The 17,283-nt window shown below is 39.8% G+C and overlaps 2 protein-coding genes across 2 annotated transcripts; one reads left to right on the forward strand and one right to left on the reverse strand.

Annotated features, from left to right (window-relative positions):
* Positions 1-580: 580 nt before the first annotated feature.
* Positions 581-9,573, forward strand: LOC112164655. The gene is made up of 20 exons (XM_024300928.2): positions 581-913; positions 987-1,075; positions 1,240-1,352; positions 1,452-1,506; positions 2,045-2,130; positions 2,911-2,977; positions 3,062-3,124; positions 3,378-3,548; positions 3,624-3,717; positions 3,820-3,899; positions 3,996-4,071; positions 4,291-4,334; positions 4,720-4,787; positions 5,421-5,506; positions 5,612-5,769; positions 5,896-7,237; positions 7,398-7,684; positions 8,313-8,507; positions 8,589-8,745; positions 9,082-9,573. Exons 1-20 carry the CDS (start codon positions 802-804, stop codon positions 9,384-9,386), a joined length of 3,648 nt encoding a protein of 1,215 aa, XP_024156696.1. The 5' UTR covers positions 581-801; the 3' UTR covers positions 9,387-9,573.
* An 83-nt stretch (positions 9,574-9,656) lies between these two features.
* On the reverse strand, positions 9,657-11,086 carry LOC112167282 (E2F transcription factor-like E2FE). The gene has a single exon (XM_024304295.2). The coding sequence runs from the start codon at positions 10,990-10,992 to the stop codon at positions 9,952-9,954; it is 1,041 nt and encodes a 346-aa protein (XP_024160063.1). The 5' UTR covers positions 10,993-11,086; the 3' UTR covers positions 9,657-9,951.
* Positions 11,087-17,283: the final 6,197 nt, after the last annotated feature.

Consider the following 17,283-nt stretch of genomic DNA (forward strand, 5'->3'; position numbering starts at 1 on the left):
TTGAAAAAAAAAAAATAAAAAAGAGGAACCCATATGGGTAATGGGAAATGGGTTTTTGGGAAGGATTTTGAGTTAATGGGTTCCAACGGGTTTAGCACGCAAAACCCATTAATTTGCGGGTTTTTTGCTTGCGGGTATAGTGTGGGTTTGAGGGTTACGGGTTTAAATGTCAGGCCTACCTTCAAGAAATGATTTCATTTTTTTTTGCATCCCAAACGCAAGAAATGAACAAATTTTCTTTCTTAATACTTACTTTCCGCGAACCAAACGTGGTATAAAGGTTTGCGTTGAAATACAACGGCTTGAAGATTTGATATCTGATAGACTGATACTTCCGCAAGTTACAGTAGATGCGGTAAAGTATAATTTTCGCAATAAAAAAGGGTCAAAGAAAGGTTAGAAGTGTAATGTCCCACCGAAAAGACGAAGAGCCATGCCGACAAATCCACTGTAGAGACTGCCATGTCTCTGCCGGGTATCTGACACATGGGGGCACAAATCCCCAGATCCAACGCACCATTAAATCTAACGCCTCACGTGCCCCCACACTCACGGTCACGTGCCATCCACCCCAAAACCCCCCCGCCTCTTTCACCTCCCATCGTTCTCAGATTCCCACCTCAAAGACAAAACACACACACCGAAAGCAAGAAAAGAATTTCTCTTTTCCCTCTCACAATTCGCAAACCCCAGATGCCCGATCCGAACCCGACTAGGGTTCTCGCATTCCCGATCGCCTAGATCCGAACAGCTCCGGAGCTCCGCCGCAGCTCGTCGGAATTCCGAAAGTCATTTCCAGCAATGGAGACCCTTCTGGGTCGAGCGCTGGAGTATACTCTCAAGTACTGGCTCAAATCCTTCTCCAGAGACCAGTTCAAGTGGCAGGGACGGACGGTTCAGCTTTCCAATTTAGGTAAATTCAGCTACTCATTGGCTCAATTTTGCAGCGATCGCGGTTCGTTAATCGCGGTGCTTTTGGATGACAGATATGGACGGCGATGCTTTGCACTCCAGCATGGGATTACCGCCGGCGCTGCACGTGACCACGGCCAGAGTCGGAAAACTTGTGATAGTGGTTGGTGATTCTTAATTCTGCATTCCTTTTGTTACCTATTCGATATAATTCACTTTTCGGATTTTGAATAGGTGTAGCTTAAGCTTGGTGAAAATTGGAAGGAAATGAAATGAGGAGTTTCGTACTTATATGTTTTAATTTTTGTTTTTGGTATGAATTAATAGCTCCCATCATCGTTGAGCAATGTTCAAGTGGAACCGATAGTAGTGCAGATTGACAAGCTGGATTTGGTTTTAGAGGAGACTTCGGAGTTGGATGCGAGAAACAGTCCTAGCAGGTAATTCCAAAGTATATGTTTAGCTTGATGTTACGTACCAAGTTTGTAACAAGCTTGGCAGCTTACTGTAGATACTGAGCACTAATGTCTTGCATGCAGTTCGCCATCATCCACTAGCTCCGGGAAAGGAAGTGGTTATGGATTTGCTGATAAGGTTAGGTTTGCTCAATTCAGTTAATGTATGCATTTTATATCAACAAGGTCTTGTCCTTCTTTTAGTCTATTGGTACTCTCAGCCTCAGAACTTGTGCCTTTGATACTACTTTTGCGATGCTTGAGGTGGATTACTATTTTTTAGGAAAAAAATTGAACATGGTGAGGTTGTTGTCAAAATGGTGATCATAGCTTGTTAGCCAAGATATTGAGTATCTACGGACCCTTTAACCAGCGAGGAAGCTGACAAACCATACTTCTCTGTTATATTCCAAACAGTTGAACTCCTCTGGGAATCTTTCAACAAAATGTCTCTCCAGGCACTTAAAGAGCCAAGCTTGTTTAGCAACCTATTTTGCCATTTCCTCATTGATTAATTCTACGCCCCCCCCCAAAAAAAAAGAAGCTATTACCTCAGAGGCTTTTTATATATTTTCTCTCTTTTTGCTCATGTCATTCTTCTTTTGCTTTCCTTCTTGTATTTCATCTCCCACAGGACTTTTATTGAAGGTACATTATTGACCTTTTTAAACTATCAGATTGCAGATGGAATGACTATAGAGATTCACACAGTTAATCTTCTACTTGAAACTTGTGGGGGTGGTCGCCAAGGAGGGGCAGCTTGGTAATTCTGAAGACCCATTTGTCTGGTTTTACTTTTTATATACCCATATGGCAGTATCCTGTTCCTATCTGCTCCATGAATTGCCCTTCTAAGATTTTTCTACCTTATTATAGATTGTATAATTTTGGAAGTTATAGTTTGTGGGAACACCTCAGTTTCTGATTTTAATTTGCTGCAAGCAGTAATGGTCTTTCTGTGCCTGGAATATACTATATAGTTGTGAGTAAGTAACTTGGGCTGCTAACAAGGAATTGGTTTTTATAAGTTTATAAATGACCTTGGTCAACAAGAATAAACCGTTCACCCTTAAATGGCATATGTAAGTAGTAAGGGATTGTAAGTTGGCGCCATTGTGCAGTATAGCCGTCTTTCTTAAATAGCTTTCTTTTTACTATTGAACAGATTTTTTTTGTTGACATAGTACATATTCGTAATATAGTCAGTTGTTTCAGGATTTGTGAAAAATTAAAAGTTGCAAGTCCTAGGACTGTTAAAGGAGGAACATTTGCTCTGAAACAACAAGACGTAGAATATTGAACATGATGGAAAAAAGTAGGAGGAAGCTAAAAATTTGCTGCTGAGATTTTTGGATGGCACTATCTAAAGGAGTCAAGGATGTCCGCATAATTATTTTAGATTAAAAAGTGTAGGGTTTATGAGTTCAGGTTCTTGGACAAAAAAGAGTAGCTAGGATTTCTTCCAATTTTGAATCATGGACATGTAAGTAACTTCTTATGCTCATCCTTCTCTCATTATTTCAATTTTTTTTCCTTACCCCAGGGCATCTCCTCTGGCTTCTATCACTATACACAACCTTTTGCTGTATTCTACTAATGAAAATTGGCAGGTAATATATTGTTTATGCACATATGATAGTTGTTGACTACTTCTGTAACGTCAGCTGCTTACTTGAACAAATGCCCTGTGACAGGTAGTAAATCTTAAGGAAGCACGGGAGTTCTCCACCAACAAAAAGTTCATTTATGTTTTCAAAGTAAAGTGCCTACCTCTGTGTGTGGCAACAATTATTTCTCTCTACCTTTATTTTCTCTTATATGCGGTGGGGTCGGGGTGCCTGCCCTGTTTTGTGAACTGCTCTTATTGTATTTGCATTTCCCATTGTCTTGTTTCTCAAATGTATGAACCTGCATGTTCACAGTTGCATGTGCCATTGTTCTCTGACCAGGGATGTTTTACTTTTCAAGTTTAAATTAGTATTACATGATGATAAATTCTTTTTTTACTAGAAACTTGAGTGGGAATCTTTGTCCATCGATCTCCTGCCTCACCCTGATATGTTCACGGATGCTAATATAGCGAGCACTCAAAATGGAGGAACCCAGAGAGATGATGATGGTGCAAAGCGAGCTTTCTTTGGTGGGGAGCGCTTTATAGAAGGAATTTCAGGAGAAGCTTATGTAATGCAGATCTAAACTTTGTACTTTATGGTATTGATGTTACTGTATCATTCTTGACTTGGTGATTATGACCAGATCACAGTGCAAAGGACTGAATTAAATAGCCCACTCGGTCTTGAGGTTCAGTTACATATCACAGAAGCCATTTGTCCTGCAATAAGTGAACCAGGTAATGTTCGGAATATTTGTAGATCACTTGTTTCATTGGTCATTGGTCTTAAATTATATGGTGTACATATAGCTCAGAGCTAAATATGATCATGCTGCACAGGACTACGTGCTCTTCTCCGCTTTATGACTGGATTATATGTCTGTCTGAATAGAGGAGATGTTGATTCAAATACTCAGCAGGTTTGCAGTTTCCTTTTCTTTATTTACTTACCATTATCATGCTTAGGGACCATCTTAATTTCCCCTTGTCTTTCTATCCGTGTGGTATTTTTTCAGCGGTCAACTGAAGCAGCAGGCTGTTCTATCGTTTCAATTGTTGTAGATCACATATTTCTCTGCATTAAAGATACTGGTATGTGAAGTAGGGATTTAATACTTTTGTTACATGGAAGAAATAGGATTCATCCTAATGAACCAAATTTAAGCCAAAATAGTCTGGGAGTCCAGTTTGTTGGTAGCTAGTTGTCTTACTCTGTTCAAGGTTGCATGTCATGTTCATTTTTCGGATTATACTGTTTGTATTTCGGATGTTTACGCAAAGAATTCTTATAAGTTTTGACTTGACTTGCAGAATTCAAGCTTGAACTTTTGATGCAGTCACTCTTCTTTTCACGGGTACTGTTCTGTGACTTAAAGTTAACATTGTTATCAGTTCTGCTATCAGTATTTTAATATTATGATTAGACACAATCGACATAGTGCTGATACTTCAAGGAGGGTTCTACATTATGTATTATACTTCATGAATGTGTCTGGGTTTAATGTAAAAATGATTTGGCATTGGAAATGTGTTAAATATTGGAAAAAAAACAATCTTATATATGTGCTAGAAGAAAACCACACTGTTTTGGGTCACATACAGTCAGAGTTCAAGCCATTAGATATCATTGGGGAGCTTACAAATTGTAGGCTGATCGATATCTTGTAGTCTTTGTGCTGTGCCATGTTTTCTCTACTCATTTAGCAGTCCAAGAATTTATAAGAATATCCACTTTTGCAGACAAGTGTTTCTGATGGAGAAATTGACAATAACTTGTCTAAGGTTATGATTGGTGGGCTCTTTTTAAGGTAAACTTCGTTCTGTTTCAATTTTTCTAGATATTTGATGCTTAGACAGCTAGTAAATTTTTTCTGGCGCACATTCTCCTGGAGTTCAATGTTCTACAGTTTTGACTGCATGTATGTAAACATATGTGTTTGTGCATATATGAAAATTTACCACCTTTTTGGTGTTTGTGCATTTGTCCCCTTGTCTTTTAGTTATGTGCAGACAAGGATATTGATTTTTTTTTTTCAAGGGTTATATTAGTATCAAAGTATGTTTAGAACTTGAGGTGCTTTCCCCCCTTATCTTTTAGTTACCTGCAGACAAGATATTTTGATTTTTTTTTTTTTTCAAGGGTTGAATTACTATTAAAGTATGTGTAGAACTTGACTAGCTGATCCTATTTGTTTGGCTAAAAGCATAATTGGTTAAGTAGTGTTTGTCTGTTGCTTACCTGTAACAGTTCAAATTTTGCCTCTGCAGTCATTGACACTCTGTAATCCTTATGTATACCTACTTATTGAAGCAAATAAATTCTAATGGTGTTTCGGAGGAGAAAATTATTAAGTTGTACAATAGTATAGAATCATCCCTGCTTTCAGTTTTTATTCTGCTAGATGGCTAAATCATAATTAATGTTGGTGGCTGGAATGTAGGGATACCCATTCAAGACCTCCTTGCACTTTAGTGCAACCATCAATGGATGCCATTTCCGACGAACCTGTGCATGTTCCTGACTTTGGTATGGGCTAAATTTATTATATATTCTGGAAAAAAAGAGATTTTATTTGTGTCAAATTATGGGTATGTGTAATTTGAAGTTTATCTCTTCATTTTTTTTGGACAGGTAAGGACTTTTGCCCTCCCATATATCCTTTGGGAGCTCAGCAGTGGCAGTTGATCGTGGGTGTCCCTCTTTTATGCCTTCATTCTCTTCAGACCAAGCCCTCCCCTGTGCCTCCAGCTTTTGCTACACAAACAGTCATTAATTGCCAACCCCTGATGGTATGCAATACTTGTTCCCTATCACCTTATATGAACAGTCATTTATTTTAGGTCTGTCTTTTATTTTCTTGTTCTTTTCTGAATTTAAAAAGTACCGCTTCTTAATCTTTTTCTTTTTAATCCCAGATTCATCTTCAGGAAGAATCCTGTTTGAGGATCTCTTCCTTCCTGGCCGATGGAATTGTTGTCAATCCCGGTGCTGTTTTGCCAGATTTCTCAGTAAATTCCTTGATTTTCACCCTCAAGGAATTAGATGTTACCGTTCCTTTGGACGTGGACAATTTGCGTAGTCGTGGTAACAACAGAAGCAGTATCAACCAGAGTTCCTTTTCCGGAGCAAGGCTTCACATTAAGAACTTGTTCTTCTCAGAGTCACCGTCACTAAAACTAAGGCTACTGAATTTGGACAAGGATCCTGCTTGCTTCTGTCTCTGGGAAGGTCAACCAGTTGATGCTAGCCAGAAGAAATGGACTACCAGAGCATCACACCTTACTTTGTCTCTCGAAACGTGTACTGCATCAGCTGGACTTCAGAGTTCTCTTGATGGGACCTCAGGCTTGTGGAGATGTGTTGAGCTGAAAGATGCTTGCATAGAAGTAGCTATGGTAACTGCTGATGGGAGCCCATTAACAAATGTTCCTCCTCCTGGTGGTATTGTCAGGATAGGGCTAGCTTGTGAAAAGTATATCTCAAATACTTCTGTTGAACAGTTGTATTTTGTTTTGGATCTTTATGCGTACTTTGGCAGAGTTAGTGAAAAGATAGTTCTTGTTGGAAAATATACTAGACCAAAGACGAGTACGGATGATACGTTCAAGGGGAAGCTAATTGACAAGGTTCCCAATGATACAGCAGTTAGTTTAATGGTGAATAATCTTCAGCTACGATTTCTGGAATCATCTTCCATGCATGTTGAAGGAACGCCTCTAGTTCAGTTTGTTGGGCATGATCTCTTTATAAGAGTTACTCACAGAACTCTTGGTGGTGCAGTTGCTGTTTCCTCCATTATACGTTGGGATAGCGTTGAGGTGGACTGCATAGACAGTGAGGGAAACTTGGCATCTGAGAATGGCAGAGATTTAATTTCTATTGAAAATGGTCATGGTGTTTTGGTGAGTGGAAATGGGTATCCTCAACTAAGACCTGTCTTTTGGATAGATAACCAAATAAACCATTCATCAAATGGTAAAGCTATTGTAGATCGATTTCTTGACATAAACGTGGAACATGTAATTCCTTTAAACGAACAAGATGTAGAGTGTCACAGTTTGAATGTGTCAGCTTGTATTTCTGGCATTCGCCTAGGTGGCGGAATGAACTATGCTGAATCCTTGCTGCATCGCTTTGGAATACTTGAGGCTGATGGTGGTCCTGGGAAGGGGCTATCTAAAGAGTTGGAGAATTTACGAGCAGGCCCCCTTTCAAAAATTTTTGAACCATCACCTCTCATTGTTGATTCAAAAGAGGGTATGTGGCAATTGCATTTGGGTAATTTCTAGTTATTATTTACACTCAGAGAGGTTGTTATGGTGTTCTTTGTTCATTTTTCAAAAATTTTTTTTTTACTCAATTTAATTTACTGCAGTCGCCCTAATGTTAAATTTTTTTTTTCTTTCTTTTTTTTCAGATGGAAGTTCAGGAGATGGGAAAGAGAGTGAGGTTTTGCACTTGGGAAAGCCAGATGATGTGAATGTGTCCATAGAATTGAAAAATTGGTTATTTGCTCTTGAAGGCGCACAGGAAATGGCAGTGTTTAGAAGTTCCTCCAATCAGGAGGGTGATAGCAGAGAAGAGAGGTCTTGGCACACAACATTCCACAATCTGCACCTAAAAGGAAAAAGCCGTCCAAAACAAATGATGAATGGCATTAGAAAGTCATACAGGACACCAAAATATCCTTTAGAATTGGTGACTGTAAGCATATCTCTCTCTTGCCTTGATCCCTATGTTTTTAATATCCTGTTATGCTAGAGAGATGCAAAAATTGTTTGATCATACATGCATGAATATTTATTAACAGTGGATGGATTGTTTGTTCACCTGCTAGCGCCAGCTTGGGTGTGTTCAGTTTCAACAAAATCACTTAACGGAAACAATCTCTCCCCACTTGCCCCTATTAAAATTACGTTTTCATCATTGCATTCTTTCTTTACATAGACAAATAGACACATACGAATGTCTTTTGTTCAATACATGCATTTGATGATTGATCTTACATTTTTGAATTTCAGTTTAATTTTTAAAAAATTATTCATCGTTTCTCTTGACTGTTGACAATATCAGTAGCTAGGGTCAGAGGCTGAATGTTGGAATAGTGATGAAAATATTGATATCAAAATATCTGTTAATATTTCTGTAAGTTTGAGTTCTAATATTTTTGTAACTGGTTCCAAGATCAGTGTCATACCGTAAATATACTTCAAAACTGTATTTCAATATAAAGATAGATGTTTGTGATTGATTTCTTTATGTGCCTTTATATAATCTTGGGATTCATAGAGGTATCAGATCATTGTCTCTTACATCATAAAAATGGTTGCAGGTTGGTGTGGAAGGCTTGCAGATATTGAAGCCACATGCCCATAACTATCATAATCCTGCTATCTTAAATGTGAATGGGACCAAGGAATCTGCAGGTGTAAATCTGGAACTTCGCCTGGTGACAATGGAGGACAGTGTTGATCATGAAATGGTGGAATGGGTAGTAGAAAATGTGAAATTTTCTGTTGAGCAACCGGTAATGAGATTTCCGAGTTAGTTATTGTCTTATTTCCTAAAATAGTGTTCTGCATTATCAAACTTATTTTTTTCTTCACAGATTGAGGCAGTTGTATCTAAGGATGAGCTGCAACATCTTGTTTTATTGTGCAAGTCGGAAGTTGACTCAATGGGTCGAATAACAGCTGGAATTCTGCGGCTATTTAAGTTGGAGGAGACCATAGGCCAGGCTGCTATGGATCAACTGACCAACCTTGGTATGTAGTAAACTGTTTGCCAATAAATAAGTACAGTTCATTAATTCTGGTCAGGATGTGTGCTTCTGGTCTTCCAACTTCCAAGTTTCCGAAATTCATTCAAATGGCATTTCTTGACATATGCACTTTGCTTCTCCGCCCTACATGTGTTAAATTGCTCAATTTATTTGTGGAAATCAGATGTCATCTTGTATTCTTCTTTAGCTGTCAAGTTTTATTTCTGGCTTTGTATGATTGGGGTACTGCTGGAATAATTACTTAGTATTTCAGTTTGTGCCGCATGCTCAGTTTTGTTTGTTTGATCTTCATTCATGAATTTTGGAAAATGACTTGCAGGAAGTGAGGGCATTGACAAGATCTTCACTCCTGAGAAGCTCAGCAGGAGTAGCAGCTTCTACAGTGCTGGGCTCTCTCAATCAAATTTGATAAATGAAGGCCCAGTTACAAGTACAACCACCTCAAAAATGACCGTGGCTTCACTTGAGGAGGCAGTTACTGATTCACAGGTCAAGTGTGCTGCTCTTCTTACTGAACTGGGCACTTCAGAATCTTCCGTGCAACATCTTGCAACTGTAAAACAGCTCACTCAAAAACTTCGGAGTATGCAGAGTTTATTGACAAAATTAAAGTCTCAGATATAGTTGGCCATTCTTTCCCCTGTAAAAGTTTGGGATTAAAATAATCCCATTTGATAGCTTAGCCATTCTTTTTTGTATATAAAGAGACATATTGGCATGGTCGTGGGTATATCCGTATATGTAATAGACTGGCAATCAGTTTTGTATGGATTTGAGTTCCTAAATTAATATATCATCCTCAACTTCAATTCGCCAATATTACATTTCACACTTGATTCAAGTTTTGCAAGTTTAGCAAATAAGCAGACAGTTGATAAAATTACTCGTGCAATTAGTAGATGCTCTTTTTCATTCATATGCCAATGTTGGGTAACAATCTATAAACTTTTCCTTGCTGATATAGGAAACTCAAAATGAGGAAAGCTGAGAGTACAAGGATAGGGAATACACATCAGTTGCACAAAACAAAGCAACCAATAAATCTGTGTCGAATGTCAATACAATGAGACTAACAATGTCACCAAAACCAAAATGAAATATGAGTCCAACAATATGCAGGTAACCCATCTCTTCTTTGTCGAGTCAACAAAACAATGAGAATCGAATCGAAGCAATGTACCTTGAAGCATCAAGAACTCTGAATTGGATTCTTCTCAGCAACTTGAGAGTTCCACAACATCCACGCTTCCCTATAATGCGAAAACAGCTCCTTCATCGCTTGGTTCTGATACTGAGGCCGATAATAAGCCCCCAGACTCTCCCAGCAAACCTTGTTGACGTCAACACCCTTCCTAGCTCTTGGAACCGCCACCGGAGCGAAAGGACCAAACTGGTAGCTCTTCGAACTCTCCTTCGCCCCACCACCGCCATCCGAATTGCAGTTCTCAACCTCACCCTGATCTTGAACTCTCTTCTCCACAACCTTGCTCCTCTTACTACTCGCATTCGTCAGATCTGTCCCAAAGCTCCTCTTCTTAGCCTGCTCCGAATTCAGCTCCGAATTCAAATTCAAACCATCTCTTCTCCCATTCAGCCCCAACCACCTGTACGCCGGCTTCCCTGTATCCGCCGTATGAGTCTTCTCAATCAAATTCACCGACGATAACACATTCGCAATGTCATAGATCCTCCTCACCTTTGTCCTCATCACTGATACATTGTGAGCATCTCCAACTCCAAGCAGTAATTTTGCAGCTTCATCAAGAGAAATCGATTCCGATTCCGATCCGGTACACACGAACAGCTTCACGAAATTCTGCGCCAGAAGCGCCAGAGACTTTTCCCTCTTGGTCTCATCCAGGGGGTTGTTATTGCAGGCCGCCGGGATCGGAGTCAGATCCAGGCCTTCTTCTCTGAGCTCCTTCAGGGCGTTAGGGACCGCGCCGAAACCCTTCCACGTGTACGTGTTCTTGGACTTTCTTGACAGCAGTCCGACGCTCTCCAGCACGTTGACGATGTCGTAGATCCGGCGGCGGACGACGCCGAGGCGGGAGGCGGCGTCGTCTAGGCCGATCAGGGCAGTGGCGCCGTCGTCGCGGTTGTAGAGGCTGAGGAAATTGGAGCAGAGGAGGCTCAGGGACTTCTGCTTTCGGCTGTAGGAGGCGTCGCGGCGGGTGGTGGTGGTGGTGGCCGGAGGACGATCGACGGCGGCGGCGGCGGAGGAGGACATGGTCGAATTGAAAGGACCGTTAGAGAGAGAGAAGAGGGTTTGGGTTTGAAATTTGAAATTTACGAGCGTTTGGGTTTGTGGGGATCTGAAGGATTAAGGAAATAGAGAAATAGAGAGAGAGAGAGGGAGCCGCACCGACTTGGATTCAAAAATTAAAAAAGGTTTCAAGGAGCGGGAATCTTTTACATCAGCTTTTTTTACTTTTTAACTTTCCAAATTAACCTGTGTATACTGTACATTACCGACTTTGGGTTCTATTTTTTACCCACCTCCTTATGGTCATTTCCCATTTCGGGTCATTGTATGAATTTTTCTCCTATTTGGACAATTTGACGTAATTTGTTTGTCGCGCATTAAATTAAATTTTAATTTTGGGTCATTGTATGAATTTTTCTCATATTTAGACAATTTAACGTAATTTGTTTGTCGCGCATTAAGTTAAATTTTATCATATTATTTGAACGACTCTGATTACTATTTGTGCGAAAAATTTACTTTGATTTCATGGGGATATTTTTTGTAGATTATTACTACGTGTTTATGTAATAGTGAGAATTTTGTGCGAGCTATACATGGTGAAAAAATCATAAAAGAAGGCCATCTGACCAATTGACAACAAAATTAGGTGAGCTGGACCAATCAAGTCAACCTAAAGTATCGTACACGTGGTATTCTGAAAATGTATGAAAATATCCCATTTATTTGTTTATCAATTTCAAAAAAAAAAAAAAATTCAAAATTTCAGCCTGAAGCATATGGCCCAAGGTTTGGCTTGCCTCTGGGCATAAAGACTCAAATTACCAATGTTTGAGTACACAAATTCCATGGAAAATTCAAATCATAATTCAAGATGTCAATTTCCTAAGTTTTAACTACAACTCCATCTATACTTAAATTTTTCGAGAAGTAAACATGGTGGACAAACTACCCTATCAAAGTCATAATCTGCATAAAAACACACTGTGCATGGTTTAACAACTTTTCGTGCTGAAATTTCTCAAGTTGTTTTTATTTATTTTTTTAGAGAGAAAATTTTCATTCATTATCTCCATAGCCAAAACGGCGCATGCCTAACATCCTAAAACTTGTGTCCCCGCCGGCCCGCCCAATATTAGTAGCCAAGCATTATAGGGAAAAACAAATGCCCTTCATTACAACAATTAACTTGACTTATTCGTCAAGCCTACTAACTACAATCTTACCAATTTTCAACCAAAAGATAATAAAATGAGCTTAAAAGTACCAATGCACACAATTCTAGTACGCTAGAAGCTCTTCAATTCAAAATTAACAGGGCCCTAATATAGTAGACTAAAAGAAAATTACAGAAAACTGAAATGCCCCAAGTTTAGGACGACAACCATACCAGACTGAACCCCAAACCCTCCCCTTTGCTGAATGCTGATAAGCCCCAGCCCTGAAGTCCTGGCCACCAATCAAACGATCCTTGGGCAGGAGACCAACTTAAGCGTTCAAAGCCAACGCCCTCGCATATCATCTCACACCCCTAATTTAACCTGCCACTAGCAATACGAGTATAGCTTTCTGGCCGTCGTAGACAATCCAATAAACTGGATTGTCTATATCACCATGAGAAACAAAATCACTCCAGCAATGCCCAACAAGCCCTGCAAATCTTCCTAACGATCAGAATCGTTGTTGAGAAAGGTGCTCACCAGAGGAGCCACTTATGAATAGTCTGGATGCTGAACATTGAGGATGGGATCCCAGCCCAAAATGACTAGGGTTAGGAAGGAGCAGCGACGTGTTATTCTTATTTAAGATCCATAGCGGAGGATATTGTTTTTAACTTTTATGCACATCCATAAAGATAAAAAATTGTATTTTAAAAGCATTTTAGGGCTTGACTAGTTGACCGGGCCTAGTCTTTTTATTGATGGGTCCTTGACCCAACGCCCCAAAATGAGCAAAAATTATTCCACTTACCCCAGCAACAGATTTTTATTCCCACATACCCAATTTGACACCAAATGACCATTATACCCTCAACTCAATTAAAAAATTACAAACATGCCACTCAACATCAATCTCACATCCCGATCTCTCTCCCCCTCCGGCGCTGTTTCTCTCTCCTCCGCGCTTTCTCTCTAGCCTCCGGCGCCGTTTCTCTCTCTCCTCTGGCGCTGTCTCTCTCTCTCTCTCTCTCCTCCGCATAAAATCCTCCACTCGATCGAGTGCGAGCTGTGATGCAGATCTCAGTTCCGCGGTTCAAATCGCATTTCTAGGCGCATTGAATCTGGAGAAGGGAGAGAGAGAGAAGATGGGATCGAGCGGCAGTAAAGCCACGTCGTCGTCGTTTCCCGGCGATAGTGGTCGAAGGCGACGATCTCCTCGTATGTGGATGAGGAGGCGATTGATGATGGGGTTGAGGCTGGTGGAGCCGGTGGATCGGAGCTGGTCGGGGACGATGTGGGAGAGTCGGATGTGGATGAGGAGGGGGAGGAGGCCGAGGGTGTTGGGGCCGAGGAAGGAGTAGTCTTGGAGGAGGTTGGAGCCTGACCTTGGTTGGTCGGAGCCTGACCCTGAGTGGTCGGAGGCTGGGTCTGCTGGGTGGTCGGAGGCTGGTTCTTGAATATCAGGAGTACCACTCGATCTTTTTTTTTTTTCTCTTTTTTTTTTTCAATTTTTTGCCCGGCCTATGTTCGAACCTTTCGTAGAGTGCTTTAGCTTCCTTCTCCCAGTTTGGAATGTATTTTTTGAGGTATTGGGGAGCATCTGTACAATGATTTTGTTTCTGATTGAGTCTTCTTGCAATATAGTCGAGAACCTAGTGGAGGTTTTACTGTTTCCAATATTGTTTTCACAGGTTATCTTCCGTGCTCTTAGGAGTGTGTTAAGGGTCTATTGGAGGGTAATAGACGTCTATTGGGGGCAATAGACGTCTATTGGGGGGCAATAGATGTTTTGAATTGATGTAATATTCTCATTTTTTTCTCTAATTAAAGTTTTATTTGTCAAAATCTAGGAAGATTAGTTCTTATTCTGGCGACTAAAAGTCCTATGGGGGGCAATAGACTTCTATTGGGGGGCAATACATGGCTGATAGTCGTCTATTGGGGGGCAATAGACGGCTATTGGGGGGCAATAGACGTTTTGAATTGATGTAATCTCCTTGTTTTTTTTCTGTAATCAAAGTTTTATTTGTCTAAATTTAGGGAGATTAGTTCCCATTCTGGCAACTGAAAGTCCTATTGGGGGGCAATAGGCTTCTATTGGGGGGCAATACATGGTTGATAGTCGTCTATTGGGGGGCAATACATGGCTGATAGTCGTCTATTGGAGGGTAATAGACGTCTATTGGGGGGCAATAGAGGTTTATTGCCCATCTACTAGGGGGCAATAGATGTCTATTGGGGGCAAAAAAACTTTCCGGTGAGATTTTCAGCAAATTCCGGTGGGTGGGCAGTAGGAGACCGAAATCCGGCGACCGGATTCCGGCGAACGTTGGCCGGAATCCGGCGAACGTTGGCCGGAATCCGGCGACCGGTGACCGGATTCCGACGGCCGGTGACGGGCTCCGGCGAAGTCTCCCATGGTTTCTCTCTCTTCTATTTTTTCTCTCTCTCTCTCTAAGTAACAAGGGGGTGAGGGTAAAATGGTATTAAAAAAAAATTAAAAACAAAAAAAAGGGTATTAGGGAAGACTCCCTTAGAGTGTATTGGGTAAGAGAGAATTAAAAAAACTTAATGGGGTAAGTGGGAAAAAAATCCTTAGAAATGGGGTAAATGGACAAAATCCCTAAAATTCATTCATCGGTGCTTAAATTGTTATTTAAGCATTTTTGGGCTTTGATTAGTCGGCTTTATTTATGGCATGTTTATGGAGATAAAAGAGATGACTCCAATACGTACATGACTTCCATTGCGTTTAACCGTTTACAAACACAGTTTGCACAGAAATACAATTTAGACTCCACATTGTAAACATGACTTCCCTAGCCTTTTCCTTTCTTTTTTTTCTTTACACCAATTAATACATATGTTTTTTTGAACTAAAATTAATAGAGATGTTACCGATTACTCCTATTCGAGACATATGAGAGTTTCTATTGGGACCTCCAAATCTGCTCACTTGACCTCACTCTATTAGGAATTATTAAATGACATAATAACCTACTATAAAATGACTATTAAGGACAATAATTATACTAGAAAAATAGTTATATTTATTTTCTCTAGACTTTCCAATTCAATAATATTATATTGCATTCTTTATTATTTTCCCTATCTATTTTCATTTTCCAATTGTTTGGACCCAAAATAAACATTTTGGCCTGACAAGGCACGTCTTGGAGAAATTGAGCCAATATCAGTGGCTCAAGTTATATATTGTCGACAAGCTCGAAATATATATTTAGAGGCTAAATAAAGCCTACTATGGAAGTATGAAAAGTCAACTTTAGCATATTTTCCTACTTCGGCTAGGAGAAACCGAGCTAGACAAGGAAGGAGGGGCGGCAGACTAACCAAATGAAATCGAAATGAGCTGAAACTTTCCAGATTCATTCTAGACATCCTAAGGATCATTTCTTATGAAGAGTGCCAGAGCTATTTTTGAGTGGAAGGCCTTCAAACAATCAGTCCAATTTTCTGCAGAAGCAAAACTGGAAAACTGGACCTGTAAGAGGTCCAGCAGCATTTCCGGCCCAACCACATGGAATAAAGCTCTGAAAATTTGTCACAATAATCTACACTCATTTTGGATCATTTGATATGAAGAAGTCAAAGGCCCATTTTGAGTTCTTGGTGGAGATATAGCTGCAGCAAAAAAGGAGCAGAAAGTGCTCTCACCTAACAAATCCATTAGTGTTTAAGTGCTTAAACCTAACATTCCATTAGTGTTTTAAGTGCTTAAACCTAACATTCCATTAGTGTTTTAAGTGCTCAAACCTAACCCATCATGATTTGTTTAAAGGCCAAATAGTGTTGCTTGGAAGCCTATATATAGAGGCTAAGAGAACAAAGAAAGAGACGAATTCATTCACATCAAAACATCTCTAAGATGATCTAAGTTCTCTCTAGAGCAACCTCTCTAAGAGCAACTCCTCTCCTTCTCTTTCTCTTACCGGTGATCACACTCCAAGTCCTAGTCTCCTTAGGAGCCGACTTTCAGTGCCACCAAACCCTCTGTCAACGTACTTCGGTCCTAGTCTCCTCGGGAGCCGACGGTAGTGCCGCGACCAAGAAGACACCAATTCATTCAACAACAAACATCTCTAAGATGATCTAAGTTCTCTAGAGCAACCTTTCTAAGAGCAACTCCTCTCCTTCTCTTTCTCTTATCGGTGATCACACTCTAAGTCCTAGTCTCCTCAGGAGCCGACTATTAGTGCCACCAAACCCTCTGTCAACGTACTTCGGTCCTAGTCTCCTCGGGAGCCGACGGTAGTGCCGCGACCACAACGGTTACAGAACCAGCTAAGCAAGGGTAACGCCCTAGCAACCCAGCCAAGCTAAAGTCACGCTTTAGCAAGATCTCAACACTTCCCGGTGATTTCGCTCTGCTCAATCTACAATATTGAGTATCGATTGTGTGAACAAGAAGAAACTACATCAAAGTCCTCACCACGAGGCACAAAGAATCCTACGACGAGGTTGGTGCTCTCCTCATCTACAATCGCTCAAAAGAAGTCAGGTCAAAGGACACCCCCGACGACCGCACCCGAACGATGCTGGCACGCCCAAGCAGAAAAGAGACTGTTGACCAGCTGCAACAAAACTGGAGCCAAACACCAATTTCACTACATACTCATTAAAGCATTCATATATATTTAATAAGAAATAAAACTATGATTAAGATAAAAATGTATGATCTGCATATTGAACGCATATTGGTAAGGGAGAACAAAATAAATTGTATTATGACCTAAATCTAAATCTATCCATTATATTTGCAAAAAGAAGAAAAAAAATAGAGCTAGCAAATAAAAATAAATTAAAAAATATTTAAATAATTAATCATGAGGTACAAAAAATAGAGAAACATTAAGTAAAAATGATTAATCTGTTTTTTTTTTGCACAGCTAAAAAAGAAAAAGTAAATAAAAAAATCACATAATAGTTCATGTTATTTTATTTTTATTAATTTTTAAAACTCAATACCTTGTGTTTGATTTTTTTTTTATTTGATAAGAGATTTATGTTGTCTGATTAAGGAATGGAGATGTAATTAAGATTTATAGAGTAATTAAATCATTGAAATGACTAAGTTTTTTTTATTATAAAGATCTTAGTTTGTTTGTAAATTATATGTGTGAGGTTATTTGAGGAA

Source organism: Rosa chinensis, chromosome 5 (genome assembly GCF_002994745.2).
Source record: "Rosa chinensis cultivar Old Blush chromosome 5, RchiOBHm-V2, whole genome shotgun sequence".
NCBI lineage: Eukaryota > Viridiplantae > Streptophyta > Magnoliopsida > Rosales > Rosaceae > Rosa > Rosa chinensis.

Excerpts from the sequence above, each read along its gene's own strand:
- LOC112164655 (XM_024300928.2), top strand. The coding sequence starts at position 802 with ATGGAGACCCTTCTGGGTCGAGCGCTGGAGTATACTCTCAAGTACTGG. Across the intron at positions 1,353-1,451 it reads GCGAGAAACAGTCCTAGCAG|TTCGCCATCATCCACTAGCT; the intron begins GTAATTCCAAAG and ends TCTTGCATGCAG. Across the intron at positions 4,072-4,290 it reads TCTCTGCATTAAAGATACTG|AATTCAAGCTTGAACTTTTG; the intron begins GTATGTGAAGTA and ends CTTGACTTGCAG.
- LOC112167282 (XM_024304295.2), bottom strand. The coding sequence starts at position 10,992 with ATGTCCTCCTCCGCCGCCGCCGCCGTCGATCGTCCTCCGGCCACCACC.